At 35.0% G+C, this 25,197-nt stretch overlaps 1 protein-coding gene and 1 pseudogene across 1 annotated transcript; both read right to left on the bottom strand.

Moving 5' to 3' along the window:
• Nucleotides 1-3,153: 3,153 nt before the first annotated feature.
• Nucleotides 3,154-10,441, bottom strand: LOC146135240 (sodium-coupled monocarboxylate transporter 2-like; annotated as a pseudogene).
• Nucleotides 10,442-23,755: 13,314 nt separating this feature from the next.
• On the bottom strand, nucleotides 23,756-24,082 carry LOC146135239 (peptidyl-prolyl cis-trans isomerase Fkbp12-like). The gene has a single exon (XM_083395467.1). The coding sequence runs from the start codon at nucleotides 24,080-24,082 to the stop codon at nucleotides 23,756-23,758; it is 327 nt and encodes a 108-aa protein (XP_083251593.1).
• Between the last annotated feature and the right edge of the window lie 1,115 nt (nucleotides 24,083-25,197).

The raw sequence follows: 25,197 nt of genomic DNA, 5'->3' as shown, positions 1-25,197 counted from the left end.
TTCTAAAAATAAAAGAAACATTTTTCACAATAAAAAAAACAACAACAAGGAAACTTTATTACATCATGTTTGGGGGACGTATGTAAAGGCTTGGCTTAAATTATTATTTAAATGCTTAAAAAGGCTTATATCGCTCAGCAAACACACCAAGTGATAATCTAACTAAAAACGTAATATGCTTACCTATATGGCTACAAAAAACACGAAATTCCTAATTTAAATACAAACATTCCTCAACAATTTTAAATCAAAAACCTTAAAAATAGTTTGTCAAAAGTAAGGCTCTTAATTTTTAAGATTATTAGCGTCAAGAAACAAAAAACAACGTTCTTATGGCAGGTCCTATGCAAAATGCTAACTACTGCAAAAAAATCATATACTTCCTATATAAAAATGGTATGTCTTAAAAGTTTATATCCGGACCAACGTTAATCTTTTGGGCATTCTGTAAGCTTCCAATCGCCGTTACCACCCACTCCGTAAGTTGGCCTAGGTTGCTGTAAGAGTATTATTTTGGCAACCTTGTCCCGCACACTTCCTAAGCTTTCCAGATGGCCTTCTCTGCACTGGGCCAACATATCTCTGGACTACCTTCCGCTTCAAATCATCTCTCTACCCTCCGATAAGCTGGTGTATCAAGCTGATATTCCTACCGGACGTTTTCTGTACAGCGTCCAAGAGTTTAGTGCTGCTATGTCCAATAGGTTTGTCCAAACAGCCAAAAGCCATCGTCTACTTGCTGCATTGGTTGTATATGTTCTCGCCATTTGGTCAAAAACGTCCCTACGCCTACCTTGTTATGTTTGTAGAATTATGTAACAGTAGGTATTTTTTTTCTGTTGCATTGGTGCTTGGGCTGTTGTGCATTGTCGATAAAAGATTGACTTTTTTATTTTGTTTGCACAGCTGGTAATTTACAAGCATGTAGTTTGTCGCAGGGCGCCAAGGCATGGCAAGACATTACAAACGTATTTGGAGCTCACCTCAGCTATTACCCAAAACTTCATATGTTGGCATAAAAACAATGTAAAGACACCTGAAGTTTCTTATGTAATTAGGGACCAATGTTTTCCATACGAATGTGAATAAACTTATCGGCCACCAACTACGACGAGCTTTACAGCGAACACTAGGATTGAAACTTGATCTAATCCACACTAAGTTTAAATAATTGAAACGCACTACTCTTGCACACAGTAAAGGGGTCCACTTCTCTTCATTTCTGGCTATGTATTGTACTGAAAATGAGCTTCCACTATCGCTGTGATCGTTAGAAGAACTGCCAGAATCAGCAGCATCAAACAAATCGTCAAAATCACTTGAAGAGTCACTCTCACATGCTTGAAGCTCGTCTTCAGGCATATGTTCTTAATCTTCAGACTGGTCAAGTTCAGAATCTTCTAGAATGATTTTTATGGCTTCGGCCGCAGTGTATGTTTTTACCCGGAAAAAAAATATGTAACCTCTCTTAGACTCTTAGTCTTATAACGTACAAACTGCACATTGCGCAAAACCAGCCGTGAGAATTTAGAAAGTTAGTGTCATCTGCCAACAGATTAAAGATGCCTAAAGTACCTGTAATACGACTTAAACTCGTCATAAACGTTGTATCTTAATAAGATAAACAATCACTTGGCAGAATAAAGGCCCCAGGATAATCAAATATAAAGGCTGAGTGCAAACGTATGGTTATATTTCCAAAATTTGCCTGGTGCCGATTTCGACACATCGGCCGTTGGCGGTATAACAGGTTATAAACATTAAAATAAAAAATATACTTGTTCAAATATGTCTTATTCATACTCTTTGAAGAAAGTTGGGAAGCTATTGAAAATTTTATATCGTAGTAACCTTATTTAGTAACCAAAAATATACATCAAAATTTTAAAAGTGTCGAAATCGACAATTTGGCCGTTTTAGTGTTAAATCATTACACATTAGAGATGATTTGATAAAACCATTACCAACAGACGTGTCACAAACGTAGATTTGAACTGTCTGTTATTCTAATTTGCAAAATCCACTAGTTGTCATTTGGTGACGTTTAGTTAGATTGGTTGTATTCTCTTTACAATTTCTTTGGTGAAGCAAGCTTCGATTTTTGACACTTGATATTTTATTTTCCATATTTTTATTATGCTGTTTATTTACCAACTTATTCAAACACTTTACTAAAAATATTAAAAAAAGACGCTGTATTGAATAACTGAATATTACAATGAATTAGAATTATTTGCCAAAATATTCATAGATTAAAGCAATATCACGCTAAAACTGCAAATTAAGTACTAATGTAGCACCTACAGTATGAGCTAGAAATGACGCATTTTGTAACAGCCGTAACGTCTGCAGGTTGTGTCAATGCACACAAACACTAGTCAGCAAACAACTGATGGCAAGAGCTGACCTACATAGGGCGCTGAGACAATATTTGCAGCAAATCAGGCATTTGTTGGAATGCGTTGTTAGTGGTTTTACTTTTTTGTTGAAGTGCGGTGTTAGTGGTTTTAATCTATTATTTATTTATGTATACTTCCTTTGTAATATGTTGGTATGCGGCCGAGTGGATACAAAAATCCAGCACCAAATATCAAGAGAGATCCAAGATTCAAATTGGTAAATTGTGTTACTCATAACATATTTATTTCCAAAAGTGGGTAAAACATACTAAAAATAAATTAACGGGACATTTAACTTTACAATTTGTTATACACCCATCCAGGGAACAGCAAAAATCAAGACAACTTATAGTTTTTTTTCTGTTAAGGATGTTTATCTTGAGGCAAACAAATGTTAAATAGGTATGGACGTTGTTTTGTTGTGAAACGGTCAATGTACTTTTTGAGAAAAAAAATTATGTGATTGTACATTTTTAAAACGTGTTTTCTTGCCTAATGTACTTCGTTGTTTTCACAGTGGTGGCATTCTTGCCATCAAATTGATTTTTAACATGTTTTCAGTTTATATCGTAACTATATCATCTTCGTTGTTTATAAGTGCAGCCCGACCACTTCGGGCAATTATATTAAAATAGCAAAACGACAAAAAAACGTACGAAATGACAACAAATGAACATTACACAAAACAAATCGGTAAAACATTTGAACTTCAGCATATAATTAACTAACTTAAATGAACTTGCAATCTTAACAACTACAAGGCTGTAGATTTTTGAGTTAATGACTTGTCGCTTTTAAAAGACGAACTGTCATCATCCTTGTCAGTTTCATAACCCGAGTTGTTTTCCCCGTTGAAAGACTTCTCCATCTCAAACTTTCCCTTCTTCTCTTCATCGCCCAGTTGAACCTCGCTCTCGTATTTGTCGTAAGGAACTCCGCACCAAAGGAAGCGGCGCGTTTTGGCGGGAATCCATTTGAAAACCACGTGGTCGAAGAAGGGAATGGTGACACCTGGTGGAAGTTTGCTAGGCTGCTGGCAACCTGTCGTGAACCAAAATTTACTATTCTGTGGCCTTTGAAAAACGCCTTTAGTCTAAACCCTAAGATTAATAAGATAGGCTTTCAATTTACTTTTCTTTTGACATTCGTAAACGGAACTAAGAGAAAACCAAATTTAAAGAAAGCCAACCTTACTAACAATTTTAAAATAAATTCAAAACGTAAATAATTCAATTTAAAAAATAGATTTTAAAATAAGCCCCTAAGAAAGTAAGTTTTTTTGCTTACCTGTTAAGAACGAGACTACGTGTCCAACAACTAGAGTAACAACGAAACCCATTATTGCATACATGAGATAAGAAACGGAATAAAATTCAGCAATTGGAGGTCTGTAAGGTGTTGGTGTAGTTGTGCTTTGAAATACGTCTAAAACAACATCATAACAAAACAAAAAACGATTTAATAAAGTAATTTTTATTTAAATATACCTTATAGTACAAAAAACATTTAATTGTTTAATTTAGTGTTCTTTAATTTATCTTGTTGTCTACTGAAAAACTATGTTGGTACGTTAGGTGTTTTAATGGAAAACATATGTACACAAAAGTAAAATGCCAGGTGTTATGATCCAAATCAAAGCCACACATATTCTTTTGAATTTTCTGTCATAGGCAAACTCAGTCATTTTTAAGTTTAACAATCAAAGTAAAAAACAAAACCTGTTTTTCTCTTCATCTTCTTTAAATGACTAATTTTGATTGTGATAAAGTATAAAATTATATGCTTCATTTTAAAGTCATGTCCTTGTCATTATCGGAATTTGACGCTAGGCGGGTATTCTGAGCTACAGTACATTAATTGTATCTGGATTGTTCGGCAAAAAATGCCGTACAATTAGAGTGTGACTTCAAAATAAACGTCAACCTGTTGTCAGTGCAGAAGGCGTCATGGCTGACGTTGAATTATCGTAGATGCACTGTTCTGTGCTTAGAGAAAGCACCCTCCGAAATTCAGCAGGGGGAGGGTAGATAGTGCTGCCGATATAACACCAAACCGCTACTGCCAAACCAGCCACAGTACCGGTGAAAGCTCCCTGAAAATAATTTATTTTTAATTACGTAATATGCATTTGTAGCCCAAACAAATTATATTCCAACGTTTTCCTTTTAAATGTGTTTCATATTAGTCCTATTTTTACACTATGTTAATTTATTACAATCTTTGTTGATAGCCGTTGATATTTCTCTTATTATAAATTTGGAAATTAGGTGACAGTTTTAAATGACAAATTGTATTATAAAATTGTCAAGCTTTCGCATAACCAAGGAATGGTCGTTTTATTTATACTTCTTTGACCCGATGAAGTCAATGTGTAGTACAATTTGCCCTTAAAATGTGTCACTGAATTTACTAAATTTATTGTGTTAACCAATACACACCCAAGAATTGCACCAGGGGAATGCCCAACCCATTGTGAACAAGGCCACCACTGGACCTGCCGCCATACTGTTGATGCTGAGAGCTGCATTAAGGACTCCGCCGAGATTCGAACCCACGACCGCCATACCAAGGCAGCAGGCTCCAAAGAACACAACCAGAATCTGAAGAAAGTAAGTGTTTTAAAACATTATACAGTTTTTCTACAAATTTGCAAGAAATACTTGGCTAGAAAAGCTGGTCTTTGATGAGATTCGAACCCAAGAAAGCAATCGCTACAGAAAACAACAAGAATCTGACCAAGTAAACATTTGTAGAGTGTGCAGATAAACAGCAATTTCAGTACATGACGAGAATCTAAAGTCACATGTGTAGTACATTTGATAGCTGAATAGCTTTATACAAACAGTCTGAGTGAGATTCGAACCCACGACCGCTAGAACCAGGCAGCAGGCACAAACAACACAGCAAGAGTCTGAAGAAAGTGAACATTTGCGCTACAATAAACTGTACAGCAAATATACTCGTCAATTATGCGTAGGCTAGATTTCTTCTCGTTTTACACCTTCAGTTTGTAATTGTTGAGCTTATCAACAGCTTCGCAAAAAAGTCTTAAAAAAAAAAAAAAAAAAAAGTTAAAAAATCGGTTTTGGTGAGATTCGAACCATCGACCGCCAAAACATTGAAACTTCATTGATAAGAATTTTTGTTCCAAACTGGTGTGTTGCCAAATTTTTTAACCCAGACCGCCTCAACAAGGCCAAAAACGCCGAATAAAAAATACGAATCTAGGCCTGGAGACTTGCAATATATTAGAAAACGAAAGAGCAATACACAAGAACGACCTAGTTTTGTAAATCTAAAGGGAACATTTGTGACAAACTGTACAAGATAAACTACAATTTCATAAAAATGACTTGGACAGAGCCATAATCTGGAACTGGAAACTTGCAACGCTTTATACAACCGGATAGCAGTTTTCAAAAAAGTTTAATTCGACAATCTGAAAGAATTAATACTCGTGAAAGAACAGTACAAGCTGAACAGCAACTGAAGCAAGCGGTTTGTTGGTTGAGAATCCACGAACGTCAAATCTATGCACGTTGCAAACACTGACATAGTGTGTGTCAAATTGTACAAAAATGCCATATTGGAAGCCCATATCAAATATGCATCAACTATCTAAGATCATAACTGTTAAGCGCAGATTGACAGAATTAAAGAACGATAACAAATTAAATAACGTATACTTTTGTTCTTGCTTCTAAATGATCTTCATTAAGTTACCTTTGAAATCCAGACTGACATCTGTTGTGATAACTTCTTGTGTGGTTTGATAAAATCCTCCAATACAACGGCGGCCATTGCGTTTATGCCAGACGAAACAGTGCTGTAATGAGAAAAAGTTGAGATAATTAAGACATAGTTTTAATATATATATATATATATATATATCTAATATATGGCTCACTTTTCTTTTACTAGGATATTAAGGCATAATAAATATTTAAAATGTTTCTCCTATATAAGGGCAGCCTTAATCTCAAACTTGCAGATTTACCAATGTCAGATTGTTTTTGCAGAGGAATTTTTCGCATTGCTTGTGTCAATGGAGTCTGTAACCACGTAATCAGTGACTTTCTTTGGTAGGTTAACGTTAATCATTTGCCATTTTCGAGACCACTTACAGATTAAACACCTAAAAACTTGAACAAATGTTTCGTAAAACCACAATTTGCGCATCAACGACGGGTGTATGACTTTATCCACACAGTTTCTCTTCTGAAGGCGTCTCGAGACACTTTTAAGGAAGGGGCCGTACGCTATTCCTATCCATAACGTTATAACGCCTTCAAACACATCCGAATGGGGACTGCACGTGGCAGTTTCTCTTCTGATATTGAATTTCTTGTAAATCAAACCTCAAAGTTCCGCTAAAGGCGCTGCACAAATAGACCCCAGGCAGCCCGGGCGTGGAGTAGAGGATGTCCATGACGAAGTATGGCATGAGTTGGTCGGTAGCTGACACCCAGCCCGCAGAATAAGGGTCGCAGTCGGCTTAATAGGCGAACATTGTAAGACCAGACAGGCCTGCCAGCACCATGATAGTGGTCATCCCAAAAGCGTTCAGGTATACCGCCCTAAGGAAAAACAGTCTTGCTTCAAGGTTTGGCCTATTAAAAAACCAAAGCTATGTATATTGATATAACATGAAAGCTACTCCTTGATGTAAAATTGAAGTAAATTAAAACTTCCTATAAAGGTTGGTTGATGCCAATGCAGCATTGATTTTTAATAAATGTGTAACACTTTTATGTTATGGTGTTTTTCACTAACGTATCACATAATCTTAAGTTATGTAAAAACACTCAATCTGTCAGACCGCCGATTACCAAATTGTCTTCTTCCTACACAAAATTTTGAAACTGGTTACGTAGCATACGAATCGGTAATGCCACAATACTTGAAAGCAAACTAAACGAGATATTGTTCTTACACTCGTGCGTGTTTTTCCGTCTTGCACGAAAGGTATCGTTGAACAACGGTGTGTGTTGTACCGTACGATGCCACCCAGAGGATCGTCCCTCCGCTGATCATCGTCCAGAATGTGTGTCTGTAGCGTGGGTCTGCTTCAAAACTACGAAAAAACAAGAAGACAATCTAATTGCGAACTTAGCTTGAAACAATTTTAATTGCTAACCATTTCATTCTATTGAATCCACATGGGTATGTGAAATTCTTCTGACGAAATACCTACAAATTAATTTATGAATGGTTTCTACTCGTCATTGAATGGATATGATATAAAAACGACTTTTAGAGAAAGTTAGAATTTCCAACAAATTAAAGTTGAACATCAATTAAGATCCTGGAAAACTAAGTTGAAAATCAACGATTAAATATTCCATTAGGCGTAAATTTCAGTTATCGTAAGTTTCAAAGTTGAGTATATTCTGAATGCAGTGCTAACCTATTCTAATGGACGTGCCTTTAATAATTTGGCAACATCAAGTATTTAATAAATAGTGATTTTGCTATCAGGCACAGTATGCTTTTCTTGCGGCATTTATTTATTTTCTAGTATTTTTTCTTTAAATCAAGGATTTTAACTGGGATATAAACAAACCTAATTATGTAACACCCTTTTTGTATGCACACCCTCAAATGTTACACTAACTTACTGTAGAAAGTCAATCCTTCCACGTTCTTCAGCGATTGCCCACACATTACTCATCCCTCCCATCTTTATGCAGCCTTGTATGATCACAGCCACGAACCCGACGGCCATCACTATGCACTGGAAGACATCAGTCCATATGACCGCCTTCAAACCGCCCAATGTAGTGTAGAAGGTGCACACAACTCCAGTCACGGCAACAGAAGTCCAGGTGTCAAGACCAGTGACTAAAAGATATGGTAATTTTACTTTTTGCACCGCGGTTCTTGGCCGTTTTAGTGTCTCTATACACGTGAGACAACTTGATCAATTTAATGGAAAACCTCCAGAATGACCTTGGTAGTTATAAATTTAAGTAATTGACATGGTGATACAACTTTTTTCTAAGCTCTTTAGTTTTAATAAAGATGCAGTTATTTGGGATTCATCGGGAAAGCATAGAAAGGTGAATCATAATGCAGTATTTCTGCCAATTCATTCAACTGTAACCCACCTTCGTTAAGAGCCAAGGCTGGTGCGTATATCACGATTCCAATGTAAATGACTTGCACACAAATGAAGCTTACAGCAGCCAAGATTCGAACCGATTTGTTGAAGCGAATCTCCAAATACTAGAAGTTAAATGACAAAGAATTAACATCTAAAGAAAACAACCATAGGAAGGTAACGACTGCATATGGACGCGACGAAGTATCAGTCCAGAAAAATTATTTTTGTTTATGGTTAGAAATCCCAAATCAGTGGTTGTCAACCGGGGTGCCACTGCACCCTTGGGTGCGTTTTCTAATACTCAAGGATGCCGGAAGATATTCGAGAATCTTTAAGATTTTTATCGACTCATGCAACTTTTTGTGTAACATTAGATCGGAATAAATCCAATCGTAACCTTTACGTTGTGTATAACTAATTTATGCTGCTCCAGTTCTGTTTATTGTGACATTCTAGTAAATTACTCACGGAAAGATTTTGTAGGGGTGCCGTAATTCATTTATTATTTCTGAGGGGTGCAGCCAGCCATAAAAGACTGAGAAACATTGTCAAATGATGCAGCCAGATGATTGATTAGAATTTTTGGCTTTGTTCACTTTGTCTACAGGCGTTTATTTCAGAAAATTGCGGGCGCATTTGTATATTTGTGATTGTGTTTTTATGTAAGTGTTTTTCTGCAGTACCGGTATCAGATTTGCTTTTAGATTTTTTCTTGCTGTTTCTCTGTGTATTGAAGGATATAGCATAGCAGGATATAAAAAATGTGAAACCCACCAACGAAGGAAGAAACGTTTATGTGGTAATTTCTAATCAATGCTTAATCATTTTAAACACTTTATTTATATTTATTTTATAAATTAATTCAAAAAAAAAGCAAAACCAAATTATAAATGTTTTTTGTTTATGTTCTTGCATAATGGTAAATAACTCTTCTCACAAACCTCGTAAGTGCTCCTGATTCCGTGTCTATAAAAGAGCGGAATGTAAATCTCGGCAGCCACAATTGACGTGATGAAGTAGCAGATGATGTACCAAGTGTACATTGTGCCGTAGATGTAAAACTCAGAAGGTGTTCCGATAACTAAGAGTTAAAACAAATCCGTGCACTACCTATACTAAGACTCCGGAAACGGAAAAAGATTTAGTGTGCTAAGTTAATTTATAAATCACTTTTGTACATTTAGCTTAGACAAAAAACCCGTTAAGTCGTAAATTCTAAACAAAGGCAAATAGACATGTGTGTGACTGTTATGCTCTAAAGCAGTGGTTGTTAACCTTTGGCAACCTGTCGAACCCCCTTATGTTATTCTGCAAGCGTTCGTCAAACCCAAAATTTTCGCTCAGTATTCCTTTCTTCCTTCTAGCAGCTGAAACTGGGTATAAATCAAAATATAAACTTGCATTTATATAAGTTAAATTGGCCAAACTTTCAACCTATAGAGTAACAGGACACCTTGGCGCATAAAAGAGATTCAAATTTAGCTTGAAATAACAGCATTTATGTTCCAGATGACGTTCTCGACGAACCCTTGAAATAGCTGCGTCGAACCCTGGTTAAGAACCACTGCTCTAAAGGTTTGATAACTTAAGATGGCCGACAGGTGCAAAACATTGTTTAAGTCTTAAAGTGCTGTTTCAATTTATCGATCATACCAGTCTGTACTTGTATTTGAATTGCGATGGAGCAAAAGCTATTAATCAGTAGTAATGCTATCTAAATACATTACTTACTTGTAATGGCTGACAAGAATCCAGCAGTAAGTGAAAATGCGACAGGTACGGCGTGCATCTGCCTTCCACCCATCAAGTAATCATCACTGCTCGCCGCTTTCCTGCGAGCTTTAAGGGCGAAAAAGATCCCAATGCAAGCGGAAACCAGGAAGAGTCCTCCGAACACAACGTAATCCCAAACTCCGAAAGACCTCTGGATTTCTTCCATTTTGAACCAAGTCTTATATCTTGAGCAAAATGATATTTTGACCTAAAAATATTGTCAAACTGAAACAACCTTGTTATACGGACTTGAATCAATGACTCCCAATGAAACTGGTATTGAGTTAAGTTTTTAAAATATCTCTCTGTATTACTGTATTTTTTGCTTTACTGCAAGCCCTAATTTGCTGAAATAGCAAATCTTTTATATTTATTTCCTACTTCTAAACGTGGTAGGGATATGTAAGCCCATGAAGAAGTAGGTAACATTTTTTGTGCGTCTGATTATTTCTTTTTCATTTTCAACATCGCTTTCACCTATGTTCTAAATCAGAATCAAGCCTGGTATATGTTCGTTTACAGTTGAATCGAGCTATTTATTTGAAAACATCGCATACATTGCAGTTGATGTTCACTCTCTACAGTTTTACAAATGCAAATTGAGGCAAGCCCTATTGCAATGTCTTGAAAAATCGTCTGGTAAATCGGTGAAAGCCTAAGATTAAAAAATGTTTAAAAGTTAAATGTTTTTTGCTTCTTAAACGTTTTTGCTTTCATGATTCAGAAACTATTCAAATCTGAATTGAATCTATCAACTTAAACCAATTCTGTCTGACGTTTCTGCATTTGCCAAAGTATATGTTCACTGTTTGAGGTTTTATAATGCCAACTGATGCATAGCTGGATTCACCAGACTGCACAAAGACAATACCGCTAATAGTTAAACAACTGTTTGGTAAATCCTGGGGCTGCTCATGCAAACAAAAGAACTGAGCTAATATTTGCAACTGCCATTTGTTTTTGCTGCAGGTGGTCGTTAGGGAAATACGCAAGCAAGTTGCCTAAGTTTGCAATGCGGTCACGAGATTGCAATCGTGCGTCGGCGCCAATACGAACTTTTACTTCCCTTGGGTAAAGTTGCAAAAAGGCCGACAAAAACCTGATAAAACTAGGCATAAAACTTTGACGATTAGTTCCCTAGGCCAGTGAACAAGGTGAAAACAATCCAACAAATTGCAGCACAAGTTTGCTTGTTATTGATTCATGACGGAAAGGTACAAACTCCTCTCAAAAAATGTACCGCAAAGATATCGTGTTAAAAAAATCAAGATTATAATCACACATAATATTAATTTGTAATTTGAAGACACGAGAAATAATGCATGATGATCTGACAGTAGTAACCTTATGGATTTTGATGCAAAAATCACTTCGATGTTGTTTAAAATTGATCTTGTTATTCAAATTTGGTAGCGAGCGTGATTTGGCATACACAACCATATTTATATATTTCGTGCTACTAATTAAATTGAATTAATTTTGGGATTAAATGCTGATAAACGTTCCCAAATCCTGTGTAATCTTAATTGCTGCAATAATAAGAAAAACAAGAAGTCTAAGGTATTTTCCATCAATAGTTAGGTGTTTTTGATTGATTAACTTCCGGCGATAAAATATAACATAGCTGTTAAAAAAGTTGATCGAAAATGCCAGAAAGTTCAAGTAATACCTGTAATATTGCAAGATGTTACAATACCTCCATTGAAATACATGTTTTGTTTTAAGTCCACTGGTTATTAAAATCGCCTTTAACTCGCACTTGTGTTTGTACTCAGTGCATTTCAATTGCTTTCACGTCCACTTTGACCTGATGTAGCACGGTTGTGCGAAAGCTTGTTGAGAATCAAATACAATTTGTCTTTATACAGTGCCACCTGACTACACTGCGGTGGTTATTAAAATGCACCCTGGAACGAAACGTGAGCAAAACCTCTGGGAACTCCGCGGCACACCTGTCATGTTCTCTTGATATACCGGTTGCAAAATATTGCTATAGACCAGGACTCACCAAACTACGGCCCAAAGATAGGCTCAAATACGGATCCGACCCCCGGTTTAATTATTTCTGGCAGCGGCATATTAAATGAAGATGAATTAGAGTTGAAACGATTTCGAATGCATTCAAAACTAAAGTTTAATGAAGTTTCAAACTGTGCAGCAATTTAATGAGGATCAATATAGTTTTTATTACACAGTGATTTACATTTTTTTGTTTAACGATATTAAGTTAAAAAGTTAAAAAAACATTTATATCCGGCCGGCGATCGCAAATTTTAACAGTTATCCGGCCCCAAATGCCAGGCCATACAGTAATCCGGCCCTTCAACTAAAAACTTTGTTGACCCCAATAGGCCTATAGAGTGAGGAACGGCGGCAAATGGCGTTAATTCAAACATAAATAACTGTACGTTATGTCGAGATGAACACAAAAAACTACAAATAATATTTTATTGCTTTGAATTTGCCTTTTGTCACATAAAACCCTTAGTTATGTTTTTATTCAAAAACACACATGGTCTGTCATATAGGTCTACTATTAAATATTGTTGTAAACTAAGTAGAGAGGTTAAGCATCGTAAAGCAGACAAAGAACATTTTGGTATCTGCAATGTTGAACAACTGGCATTAAAACTATACCATTTTTTAACAACATTCATTCAAACGCCGTATAAAACTATATGGGGTTGTCAAACCTAAATGACAAATTGATTAAAGGTATATTTTGTAATAAATTCAAAACTATACACATTTGTAACGTTAGATGGCAATTCCAAGTCTAAGCTTATAATATTGCTATATTTGTGGATTACAATCTACTATAATTGAGAAGCAATTTTTGCCGCTTTGCCTCACCTTTCACGTATTCACAGTTTAACCTTATCACGGAGCGTAGTGTATCCGATACTTGACATTTTATTCCGATCCGCGATAATTTGGACGCAAAGTGAAGCCACCCGTTTTTTTTATACTAGACATTTTCATTTTTTTTTAACCAAACTGTAAAAAAGCACACAAAAAATCAATGGTTCAAAATTATTTTTTTGTTTATTAGGAAAAATACTGCTTGGGCATTAATGTAAGCTTGAACCGATCCGATATTATCGGACAATACCATGGCCTTGGTTACAATTCGGCTAAACATTTTCGACTTAACCTAAAAAAAACCTAAAAAATAACATTTTTTTGCGCATCGCCAAAAACCTAATTTAGCTTTAGACCAATGGTGAGTTTATACGATTTTTTTTATTTAGGTTTAAGACTAATTATTTTAAGATTAGTTGAGACCAAATGGAATTCCCTAAGTCTAATTTGCTTCCCGGAAATTCATTCCAGCTTGTCAAATGTTAGTATTGGTACTCTTCCTATACTAGAGTGGTGTTGTTGCCCATCCAACACCAAATTAATGCAGGAATTTCGGCCATGATTTGTGGAAGATACCTTGGAAGATAAAATTGCCTAACAACAAAAAATGCCTTTGTACGATTTGTTTTTGTTTTTTTGAGCTTGTATAAGCATGGTAATGACGTCATTGGCTATCGAATTGAATCGCTATACTTTCTGGTCGAAGTATTGAATATCGATATCGGAATAAAACGTTTAGTCTCGGTAATCCCTATATCCAACACCCGGGTGTGAAGGTAAGATAATCTTCTTAGCGGATTGATCAAACTTTTCAAGGATGACGTCACAAAATTACGTCATAACGGAAAGTATAAAACAGAAACCTCCTTACAATAGTAACTTTAAGGATTTTAGTGAAATCACTTCCATGATGTTTAAAATTCATGTTGTTTAAATTTATGTTGTTTAAGCCTAATAATATCCATGGTAAGCTTTCAACAAGCTAAACAAGGTATAAGTAATCAAACAAATTGCAGCAAAAGTTTATTTGTTGTTGTTGATTCAGGACAGAAAAGTGCAAAAAAACCCTAAAAACTGTCCCCGGAAAGATATCGTGTTTAAGATATCATAACTACATCATCCGTATTTGTTACCAAACCGCTTGTATGACGTCAAGTGATGACGTTGTTAAGGCGTCATCAACAAAATTTTTATAAACACGTCAACTTTGCCTATGCATCGTAGGAAATTAGGAGTGGCACATATGTTATCTAAACTTATACACATAGCATTAATTTGTAACTTGAAGACACAAATGATGCATTATGACACCACAGAAGTAACTTTATGGATTTTAGTGCAAAAATCACTTCGGTGTTGTTCAAAATATATCTTGTTTAAATTTTCTATAAAATAGAAGTTTGCAAACCATGATTTGGCGATATACGACCTTAATATGTTTCGTAGTATTAAGTAAATTGAAATAAAGCTGGGATCAAATGTTGATGATTTTTTTCTAATTCTGAGGAAGGTCAAGTGCTGCAAAAATAAGAAAAAAGGCAAACAATCATTTCTAGGGTATTTTGCAGCAATAATTAGGTGTTTTTGGATTGCTTGACTTTCGGCGATGAAACGTAACATAGTCTGAAAAGGTTGAATATTCTAGAATGTTGAGAAAGTTACACCTGTAATATTGCACAATGCCATCCTTGATACACATGGTTCGGGCGGTCTACTGGTTATTAAAATCTACCGTTGGACAAAACGTAGGTGCGGGACATTTTCGGAAGTCTACAAAACGCAAAGTCAGAAGATAAAAAATGTACTGTAATACGTAAGTTGTCGGAGTCTTTGGCATATTTCATCACAAATTCCTCCTGTTTTCTCTTGGATGTCTGGGATATTTACTGATGTTGTCTATTTGTCGATCGCCAAGACGAGTTAAAAATAATTCATTTATTCAAACGCCGAATTAAACTAAATGGGATGTTATCTAACCTAAGCAACAAATTGATTAAATGTCTATTTTGAAATGAATTCCAATTATCTACAATTGTAACTTTTGATGGCAGTTCCAAGGCTAAGCTTATAATATTGCTATATCTGTAGATTACAATCAGTCATTATTAGGGCGAATATTTTTTGACTTGTCAAAAAAAGTCAAAATTTTGTCAAAATTTACACGTTAGGTAAAAATTTGTTAAGTCCAAATCGAATCAATATGCACATAAATCGTTTGCAAAATTAAAAAAAATATATAGTCAGCTTTTTGAAATTCGTCGTTAATTGTTTTGAAATTTATCGTTCAATTTTATCAAAAAAATTTAGTTTTGATTTGTGTTCAAAGTCATTTTAACCGTATTATATCTTTATTAGAGCAATATACGGTGTAAAAAACGTGATTAACGACGCCTAGCTCATTTAAATCAAGGTATTTCTAGCAGGTCAAAATTTTGTCATAATAAATTATTTTTAGGTTAAAATTTGTCAAAATTTTAATTTTTCAGGTAAAAATTTCCTATTTTTTAAGTCGAAAAATAATCGCCCCAGTCATTATTATAAAGCAATGTTTTTTTGCACCTTATTTTTTTAACCTTGTCACTGAGATTAGGGTGTCCGGTGCTTGGCATTTAATTCCGATACCCGATAATTTGGACACAAAGTGACGCAATCCGTTACAAATCCCCTCCCAAATAAATTTAAAAAAGCAAAACATTAAAATTGCACACAAAAAAATCAATAGTTCAAAATTAATTTATCAGTTTTTTAGGACAAAATTTTCTTGGGCGTTAATATATAGAAGTTTGATTACCTACTTTTATTCATCTACTATTTTTTTGTATTACCCGTTGAAATTGGAAATCGCTGCGCTAAAAAATAATGCATGGCTGAAATTCGTATAGTTTTGTATCGGTTTGGCACCGCTAGTCCGCTACCATCCTAGTGTAGGACGAGTACTGATACCAGTTGGCATCGGGTATTGAACCCATCCGATATTATTGCAATTCGACTAAAAAACTTCGACTTAGCCAAAAAATGTTTCGCTTCGCTGAAAATCTTTATTTAGCTTCAGACTAAGACTAATGTATAGTTTATTTTTATCTTATTTTTGTTATTTAGGTCCACGACTAATTATTTTTAGATTATTTAACACCACATGGTATTTTTTTCCAGTCTAGTTTATTTTCCAGGAAATTTATTCCAGCCAGGTTAGTTTACTTAAACAAATCGTGTTTTTGTGTTCCTTGTTGATTTATTCCTTCAACAATATTTCCAATTTTATTTTTCGCCACATGATTTATGAAAGCAACAGGTTATAAGTATGTACACAATTTTTTGCAAGATATAAATCTGATGTTTTATATGTGGTGTTTAATGGGTATAGATTCCACGATATAACAAAATGACATTAACCATTAATCGGCACAACATTGAAGTTGAAGAGCACAGCACCAATTTGAACGTAATGCATCATTTAAACTTCTCTTGCTTGCATGACGAATCTGTAAAATGTATGTCGTATTTAGAACAGGGATGGGCAATTATTTTTGACAGAGGGCCGTTTGAGAAACAAAAATATCTTGTAGGACGTGTCACAAAGGGGATCTGGAATATCAATATCATAAAATTCCTTTAAACTGCAGCGGTTATTATAACCGGGGACGCGAGCTCTTTGCTTTTGTCATTGTATTAACTGCCGTAACGAACACAAATAACAATGTAAGCAAACCGTTTCGAGCAGCAACTGAGTGTTAACGCAATACTCAAAAACCAGGGGCGCTGCTAAAAAAAGGGGAGGAACCACTGCTATAAAGGAAGCGGTAAATATTCTTATCTTGACAAACTGATCAGAGTGGAAATGGTTGAGAATGCTTTGCAAATGTTATTTATCCAGTTAAAATTACTAAACAAGCATACACTCGAAAAAAAATAAAAAATATACTGATTTGTCGACCAATGCTCAGAAAAACATTTGTGTGGTTGACGACGCCAAAAACACTAATGCAGTACATCAAATAACAATAATTATGTTGTATTTCTAAAAGGTCAAAATTTTGTCAAAAAATATATATTTAGGTCAAAATTTCTCATTATTTAGGTCAAAAAATAATCGCCTTAATAATAACGTATTTCAGATCCCTTTCTTGGACAGGCCCTACACGACACTTTTATTTTTATATGGGCTTAACTAATATTATAGAGGCTAATACTCGCTAAAACTAATTAAACTGCATACGTTTTTTCGAAACCTTTTCTGCTTAAATATTAAAATATTAAATCATTTCTTCGTGGGACATTTTTTAGAAACGTTGTTTGCATGAATTTATTCTGTTGCACTTTTTGAACATAAAAAAGGACTTTTTATGGCCACAGCGCACTAATTGTTTTGAACCTTACTAGAGCTTGATACTATTTGCGATTTTTTTTTCATACCAATCAACCGTGGATTATATGTAAACAAAAATTAGTGTGTTTCGAATATAAAAGTCCGCTTAATAATTTTTGACTTTTTAGGCATAGTTCGGGTTTAAATCAACTTTTAATCGTGCAACTGTGCCACGCACCAGTGGCAAACTCCTCGCGGACCTGCACCGGTCCCAATCCATTTTTTGTAAATTAAGCTTACTTATAATTATCCAATTTGGTTTAACTTAAAAGGGGTAACTCTTCCAGGAGATTTTATGCTTATGTTTACACCTTTTCAAATTATTTTATGATGTCGCAAAAGCGATTTTATTTAGACCAAATTCCACGTAGCCTATTATTGTTGGTAAACACACATTTTTACCCATGTGACGCAATACTACACTCAATATTTAAAAAAATATCCTATACCGACATCTGTAGTGGCATTAACAGACATTAGGTAACTTCTAGAAAAAAGCTTACCTCCATATTACCCAACTTCTTACTATATCCTGGTGCATTCTTGAAGTACCTAAACAAAAGTAATTTATTAATGCTCGGTTTGATCATTAAATCTTGATGAATGTTGGCTATATTTATCCTAAAAGCTATTACTAGGCAATACATGAAACGAGATTATGCCATGTTTATAAAGTGAAGGTTTGGATTTAAAATCTTACGGCGTTAATTTGTTTTCAACAAAAATAATAACATGCTAAAAATCCTAGAATGCGATTTAAAAATCATCCACATGCAAACTGCTTTTAAATACAATCTTACGTTATGCATTGGACACTAAATGTCACATTGTAATTTCTCAATTTTAAGTTATGTATTCACCTAGACTTTGCCGGTTGAGCCAGTATCAACAATGCAGCGCAGACCACAGCAACAAATATTAGTTTGTTCATCTTAACTACAACAACCTATTTAAAAGTAGCTGCGAGGATTAACTATGTAACAAACCAGATTGTTATTTCATATAACTGGATGTAACGTAAAGGCTTTACTTCATAACACCAACGTTGTAGAAACCGACTAAGGAAAGCAAACTTACACAAGTATGTTTACATGAGTGTGTTATTTGATACGCGCCGCTTATTTTTTAAACAGCCGAAATAGCAACCAGAGTTGTAAATATTCACTAAACATATTGTTCGAGAGATTGAGATTCGTAAAGCAGTCAAAAACAATCTCCGACTCTCCGTATTTGTGATGTTTAACACCAAAATAATTTTTCGTAAACAACATCTGTCTATTGATACGTAAGCCGCAATCGTTGTTCAAAAAGCAGCTAAAGACGAATAGAACACAGTTGTTGTACACACATGTGTAAATATCTTTCAGATTTTATTATAAACCTTTTCAACATCTTGCTATCCAGAAAGTTCAACTTGACTCCTGCTGAGACCTCAAAACAAATGGCAACAGATTGAACTTGCTTCGCTATTTAATATAAATTTGCGTTTGCGTCCATGATCACGTTTGTCCAACACGCATTTTACTCGCACGCAAAACATTGCAATGCCAAAGAAGCGGGCGTAATTTCCATTCTCATTATCACAGTTAAGTGTCAAACGTGTTCAAAAAAAAAAAAAAAATAATAATAAATTGCTGGCTGCAGAATGCTGCACTCTGACAAAGTCATTAGGATTTGACGACCATTAATGCATGCCTCATGAAACGACAAGGGAATGACATTTGTTTTTTATCTTTATATGCAATATGGGGTTTCATAATTTCATGGAGTTCGCTAAACAACTTTACTTATTACAGTTTAATTAGTTTGGTTTTATTATTTCTCATCATGGCCCTTTCATGACTTTATACAATTTTGGTTATGTTGGAACACAGTAAACGGGATTTCTCGACAATTTTTATGAAAATCTCAGATCACTAATTTTAAATAAAATTAACAGTTCGCTCTTCACATACGTTTCGGCAAGAAATCCATCCGTGTAAAAATTGAAGTTAAAATTAATTAACGCTTACAAAGCAATAAAATAATAATAGAGGAAGAAGGCGATGTTAAACAACACCTCGGCCTCTCTATATCTTTTAAGATTTAGTAATAATTACGGGAAAATGAATAGATAACTGATCTATAGGCCATAAGTTGTACTAAGAGCGTTGGACGTCATTCAACTTGAAAAGCGAAATAGATCGCCAAAACTTTAGAGAAGTAATATAGGCGCTGGTGTAGAATCCTACAACCTTTTTTTTTACATAAAAACGAGTTGTCAAAGGAGTAAGACTACGTAATACTACCCAAGTCCGACGTGCGCATGCGTACTACCAAATTCGAAACCGATAAGACTGCATACTGTCAATTAAAAAGATGAAATGGCATAGGGTGGAATATTTCCGACGCACGCATTGTGGGCGAATGAGTAAGCACACCCTTTAGCTGGACTACTGTATATCCATTATCCACCCTATTTTAGTTCATATATGGCTATAATTGGTCGGAGTCGGACTCCAGTTTATTTTTTTGGCCCAAGTCGGACACGGGTTATTCTCAACCAGCTCCGCAGACTTAATGTTTGGGCGCGCCAGAGGCGTCAACCGTATTATCGTGATCTTTAAAAGGTTGTCAGCAGTTCATTGTGACGTTCGATCGCGATGAATTTACTTCGCTTCATTTCCTGACGTGCGCTACTAAGCTCTGAAATGGTTTTGCTTCTGTTGCTTGGAGATGGCTTTCGTCATAATTGTTCTACACGTTTTCAAGAAGTGGCGCCGCAAAGAGCTAATCGACAGTTGTTTAAATTTCATCGGGGCAAAACAGTTCACATTTAATCTGACTGATTTTATTTGGGAATTTTTAGGAACGTCTTAATATTTGCTCGGCCTATTTTTTGCCAAATATAAAAGTATCGAACCAGGGATGTCCGATAATATCGGATCGCAGCCCACACCCGATGCCAAATGTTAGTATTGGTACTCTTCCTATACTAGAGTGGTGTTGTTGCCCAAACGATACCAAATTAAGTAGGAATTTCGGCCGTGATTTGTGGAAGATGCCGTGGAAGACAAAATTGCCTAACAACAACAAATTCCTTTGCACGTTTCGTCTATTTAGCTTGTCGTCACGCTTATAGCCAAAAAGTCATCTTTTTTGATTTTCAAATTTTTCTTCAGTCAATTCTTGTTACCAACCCCAATCATACAAAAAGTGCTTAGGTCTTTTTAGGTCATTTTCCATGCGCATGGCATGTGCAAAAAAATGACTCCGGCATTGTTTCTATGGATGGGGATGGTAACAAGGAGTGACTTAGGCCAAAACTCTGAAAATCTGGAAAATATGACTTAGACACTTGGTTATGACCGTGACGTTGTATAAGCATGGTAATGACGTCATTGGCTATCGAATTGAATCGCTATACTTTCTGGTCGAAGTATTGAATATCGATATCGGAATAAAACGTTTAGTCTCGGTAATCCCTATATCCAACACCCGGGTGTGAAGGTAAGATAATCTTCTTAGCGGATTGATCAACTTTTCAGAGTTGACGTCAGAAAATTACGCCAGGAGAGTATAAACGTGAAAATTTTACACAGCTGCACTGCACTGCACTGCGCTGGGCGTAAAAATCGCTCCAAAACGTAACGTTTTTCTATCGCTGCACGGGGCTTGAGTTTAGCAAAGCGTGAAACGCTCGCCACAATAGAATTTAAATGCGAATTACGCTTTGCACAGCTCAGGGCAGCTGTAGTGAAAATGTGCGTTTAGTGCAACAAATCACTTCAATGTTGTTCAAAATTTATGTTGTTTAAGCCTAATAAAATCCATGGTAAGCTTTTAGTGAGTTATATTGTGGTTAATATTAAGATCAAACCATGTGCTTTCTAGTACACATTGTTTGTAACAAATGATTTATACTAATGTATTTAAATGCCAGAAGAACAATTCAATTTTCTAATAAGTTTGAACATAATCGTTGGAGGCTTTAGTTAGACGTAGTAGGTTTGGTCAGATATAAATTACTTTAGAAGTATATAATCACTACATATTTCAACACTACATACAAAAAAACCCATTATATTCCCTAATTTCAACAGTTTGAGAGGGATTCTTAAGCAGATCTCTAGTATTTTGAAGTGTCTGCTTTTTGTTTAGGCTTCGGCTACCAAATTCTTTTAAGACTTAACATTATTATTCTTGTAGACTTCTATTTCAATATCAATTCCTTCATTTCCTGAATCAAACAATTAGATAGCTAAAGTTACCCAAGAACTGCATTTCAACCCAATAATAACGAAATAATTGAGTTTACTCTTGTTGTTGTTTTCATATCCAAACTCTTGTTTAATGCGTTTTAATTCACGTTATTCAGATCTGCATTGTCTACTATGTTACAGTTTAACATTATGTTTCCCAAATTGGAAATCGCATAACTACTTTTTGTTGTCGCCACTAAACCTATATTAATTTTGATTATGTTATATTATAAGGATTGTGCTTTTTCCTTTTCAAACTACAAAACGAAAACACAAAAACAGTTCTCTTGATTACTTCAACAAAATATAGCGCTGTTTCCACAAGCATTCTGTTTAGTAAATTAGACACAGTAAAAAGTAGATTTAATTTATATTACTCGTTGTCCACTTTACATATTCTAGTTACATTTAAAGTATAAAATCACTGCATATTTCATCAGTGCACAGAACATAATTTTTCTTGATTTTAACAGTAAGAGAGGGATCCCTGGGCTAGGGCTACAGTAATTTTACTGTTGTGTTTTATCTGCAAGGATTGTACTTTATCCTATTCATTATACAAATAGAAAACACAAAAGCAGTTCTATTGTTTCCTTCAACAAAATATAGCACTGATCCTAGGGAGGATTCTGTTTTAATATATTAAAAGACGTTACATATAGTAAAAAGTTTGGGAAGCCTTTGCCATAAGGTAAACAGATACAACTTAATGAAATTGATACAACTTAATGTTTATTTAATTCTAGTCTCTAGTCTAGTGTGAAGGATGAGATTGGTGTAATTGCATAAGCTTCTTGATATCTGGTTCCATTTTCGTTAAAAACAGTCGTAAATCTCCCCGTCTCACTATGTCCATTTTCACTTGCTTTCCTACTTATCTTCACTCTTGTGGCACCTTGCATTTTACCTGTTTATTTCTTATCTTTTCACGTTTTACTTTGACACCTTTTTATCGTTGACACCTTCTTCACACACACACCTCTTTCTTATTGCTTAGACTTTTAGTGAAGATTGGGTGAATGATGACACTCAGGTTTGGGCAGGCTGGGAGAACCTTTCGTTATTTCCGCGTCAGAGCTCTCTTTGTCCCGCTGACCGCATACCGTTTTTGCCTTTAATAATTCTTATTTACGCTAACTACATTTAATACAATAATTGTAGACGTCTCGTGTAGTGCTCAGGCATCCGACAGGCCGTCAAGTAGAGAGTCCTGAATATTTAACGTAACACTAGTAAATCTTCAACAAACTAAATTGGTCGATCCATTTAGCTGCGTCTGTTGAAGCCTTGTGCTATGGTATGTAAACCGTTATCGCCGATCAAACAACCTCTTCAGAAGTGCTAGGTCTTAGTACTTATACGTATGTGTATTCATCTTTCTTGGTCTACTAAAATTTCGTTTATTGAGACATCCAGATTTCATATTTACAGTATTTGCCTTAGAATAAAAGGTCGCACACAACATTTTATTTGCTAAAAAACATTAAAAAAACGTTTTGAATCACCACAAACAAAAATCCGACATATGTTTTGCAAAATGTTGAAAGAGTGAAGGTTGAATCGTTTTGTTTACCGTTCGTTTTTAATCCCGCGCAAATATGCAACTAAAAATAATGCTAAATACATCCAGTAAAACCTAATAAATATCTTAATTGTTCACATGTCATGACAATAACAACATTTTGCCCCGTCGTAAGTTCTGTATCACTTTAAATTCTCAATAAAATTAGATTCCAAGATTTTGCAATTACATTTGCTAACTTTTCAGTAAACTTTTACTAACTTTTTTACTAAGCAAATATAATCTCACTACTTAACTGATTATTAAGTTTTATTACAGATTTATATTTTAAATAAAGGCATAAAATATGTTGTTAAATTTCGACTACAATACTCTAAAAACGATCCTACAAACTTGCAACTTCAAATATAATAAAAACATTAAACAGCAAAGCACAGTTATTTTATGTCAGCTAAATTCATATCATCTTTTGTTTTTTTGGTTGAAATTTTATTGTATAGCGATTAGTTCTACATCAAACAGAAGAGTGGAATTGGGTGGTATTACACCGGAGTGGCCTCGTCCGCCATAAGCATAATCAGGCGTGATGGTCAAGTTAGCGCGTTCCCCAACAGACATCTTCATAATAGCTTCATCCCATCCTCTAATGACATTACCAACTCCAATCTTGAATTTAAACAACGTTCCTTTGTCTCGTGATGAGTCAAACTTCCTCCCATTCTGTAAAGTCCCGGTGTAGTGCACAACTACAGTTTGTCCATTCGTCGGAAAAGTTGTTCCGTCTCCGGCTGTAACTACGTCAACAGTGACACCCATTTTGTATTTTTTTTGGAAAATTGAGGTTTGCTGTAGAAACAAAACAAAAATTGCAACCACACTGTTGAACCTTTCGTACAGTTTTGAAACGCCTATACAATTTAATATATGTGAAAATGATATTAACAACTGCATTAGATTTTTTAGAACATCTAATTAGTTTGCTTTGCTTAGAAATTTAATTGTGCCTAAAGATAAAATCAATGTTTAAAATCTAGTTTCAAAAAGTCCGTATAGATTTGCTGTGGTTGCAGAATATTTTGTGAGAAAATGACATCAAAACTTGAAACAGCATGTTTAAAACATTCTTTATAGATTTGCTGTGCTTACAAATTTAATTTTGCCCTAAAAATAACGTGAAAGATTGAAATCAGCTATATAAAACGCTGTAGGTTAGCTTTTCTAAAATTTTAAATTTGCTGTAAAGATTACTTTAAAACTTGAAAACTCATCATTAGAGATTTGCTGTGCTTACAACTTAAATAATGCTACAACATCGACCATTCAAACAATACTTTTAAAACTGCCTTTGGGTTTGCTCTGTTTAAAGTTTGCCGAATTACTCACAGAGCAGCCGTTTAACTGGCACGGCGGATATGACGCATTACGTCAACGTACGACAAAAAATGCATCTACGGATATTTTGGCGGCCAAACAGAATGGCCAAAAATCAGGTATGCATTACTGAAAATAAGGGTAGATGGGCACAACAATTAAACTCATTTTCGCGGGCCGAATACCTATGTTGTATTAATGTGATTGCGAACTATTTAGCTATTAACTCTACCATTACATTTGCTTTCAATCATTGGCCAAGGCACATATTCAGTCAAAGAGTGTTGTCCAATAGAAATAGCAACAGTAACATTTCTGTGATCACCAGAGACTCATTTTACGATATTCAGTGTAAATTTAAACGCAAATTTTGGGAGAACCTTCTGGGTTCTCATTAGCGATTTTTTTTCAACAGTGAAAGTTGAATATTTTTGTTTACCGTTCGTTTTCAATCCCGTGCAATTATGCAACCAAAAATTATGCTAAATACATCCATTAAAATCCCCGAAATATCTTAATTGTTTACATGTTATGAAAATAACAACAATTTGTCCCATCGT

Source organism: Ascidiella aspersa, chromosome 8, assembly GCF_963924565.1.
Source record: "Ascidiella aspersa chromosome 8, kaAscAspe10.2, whole genome shotgun sequence".
Classification (NCBI taxonomy): domain Eukaryota; kingdom Metazoa; phylum Chordata; class Ascidiacea; order Phlebobranchia; family Ascidiidae; genus Ascidiella; species Ascidiella aspersa.
Note: the sequence above shows the minus strand (reverse complement) of the source record. Positions and strands in the feature narration are given on the sequence as shown.

Excerpts from the sequence above, each read along its gene's own strand:
- LOC146135239 (XM_083395467.1), bottom strand. The coding sequence starts at position 24,082 with ATGGGTGTCACTGTTGACGTAGTTACAGCCGGAGACGGAACAACTTTT.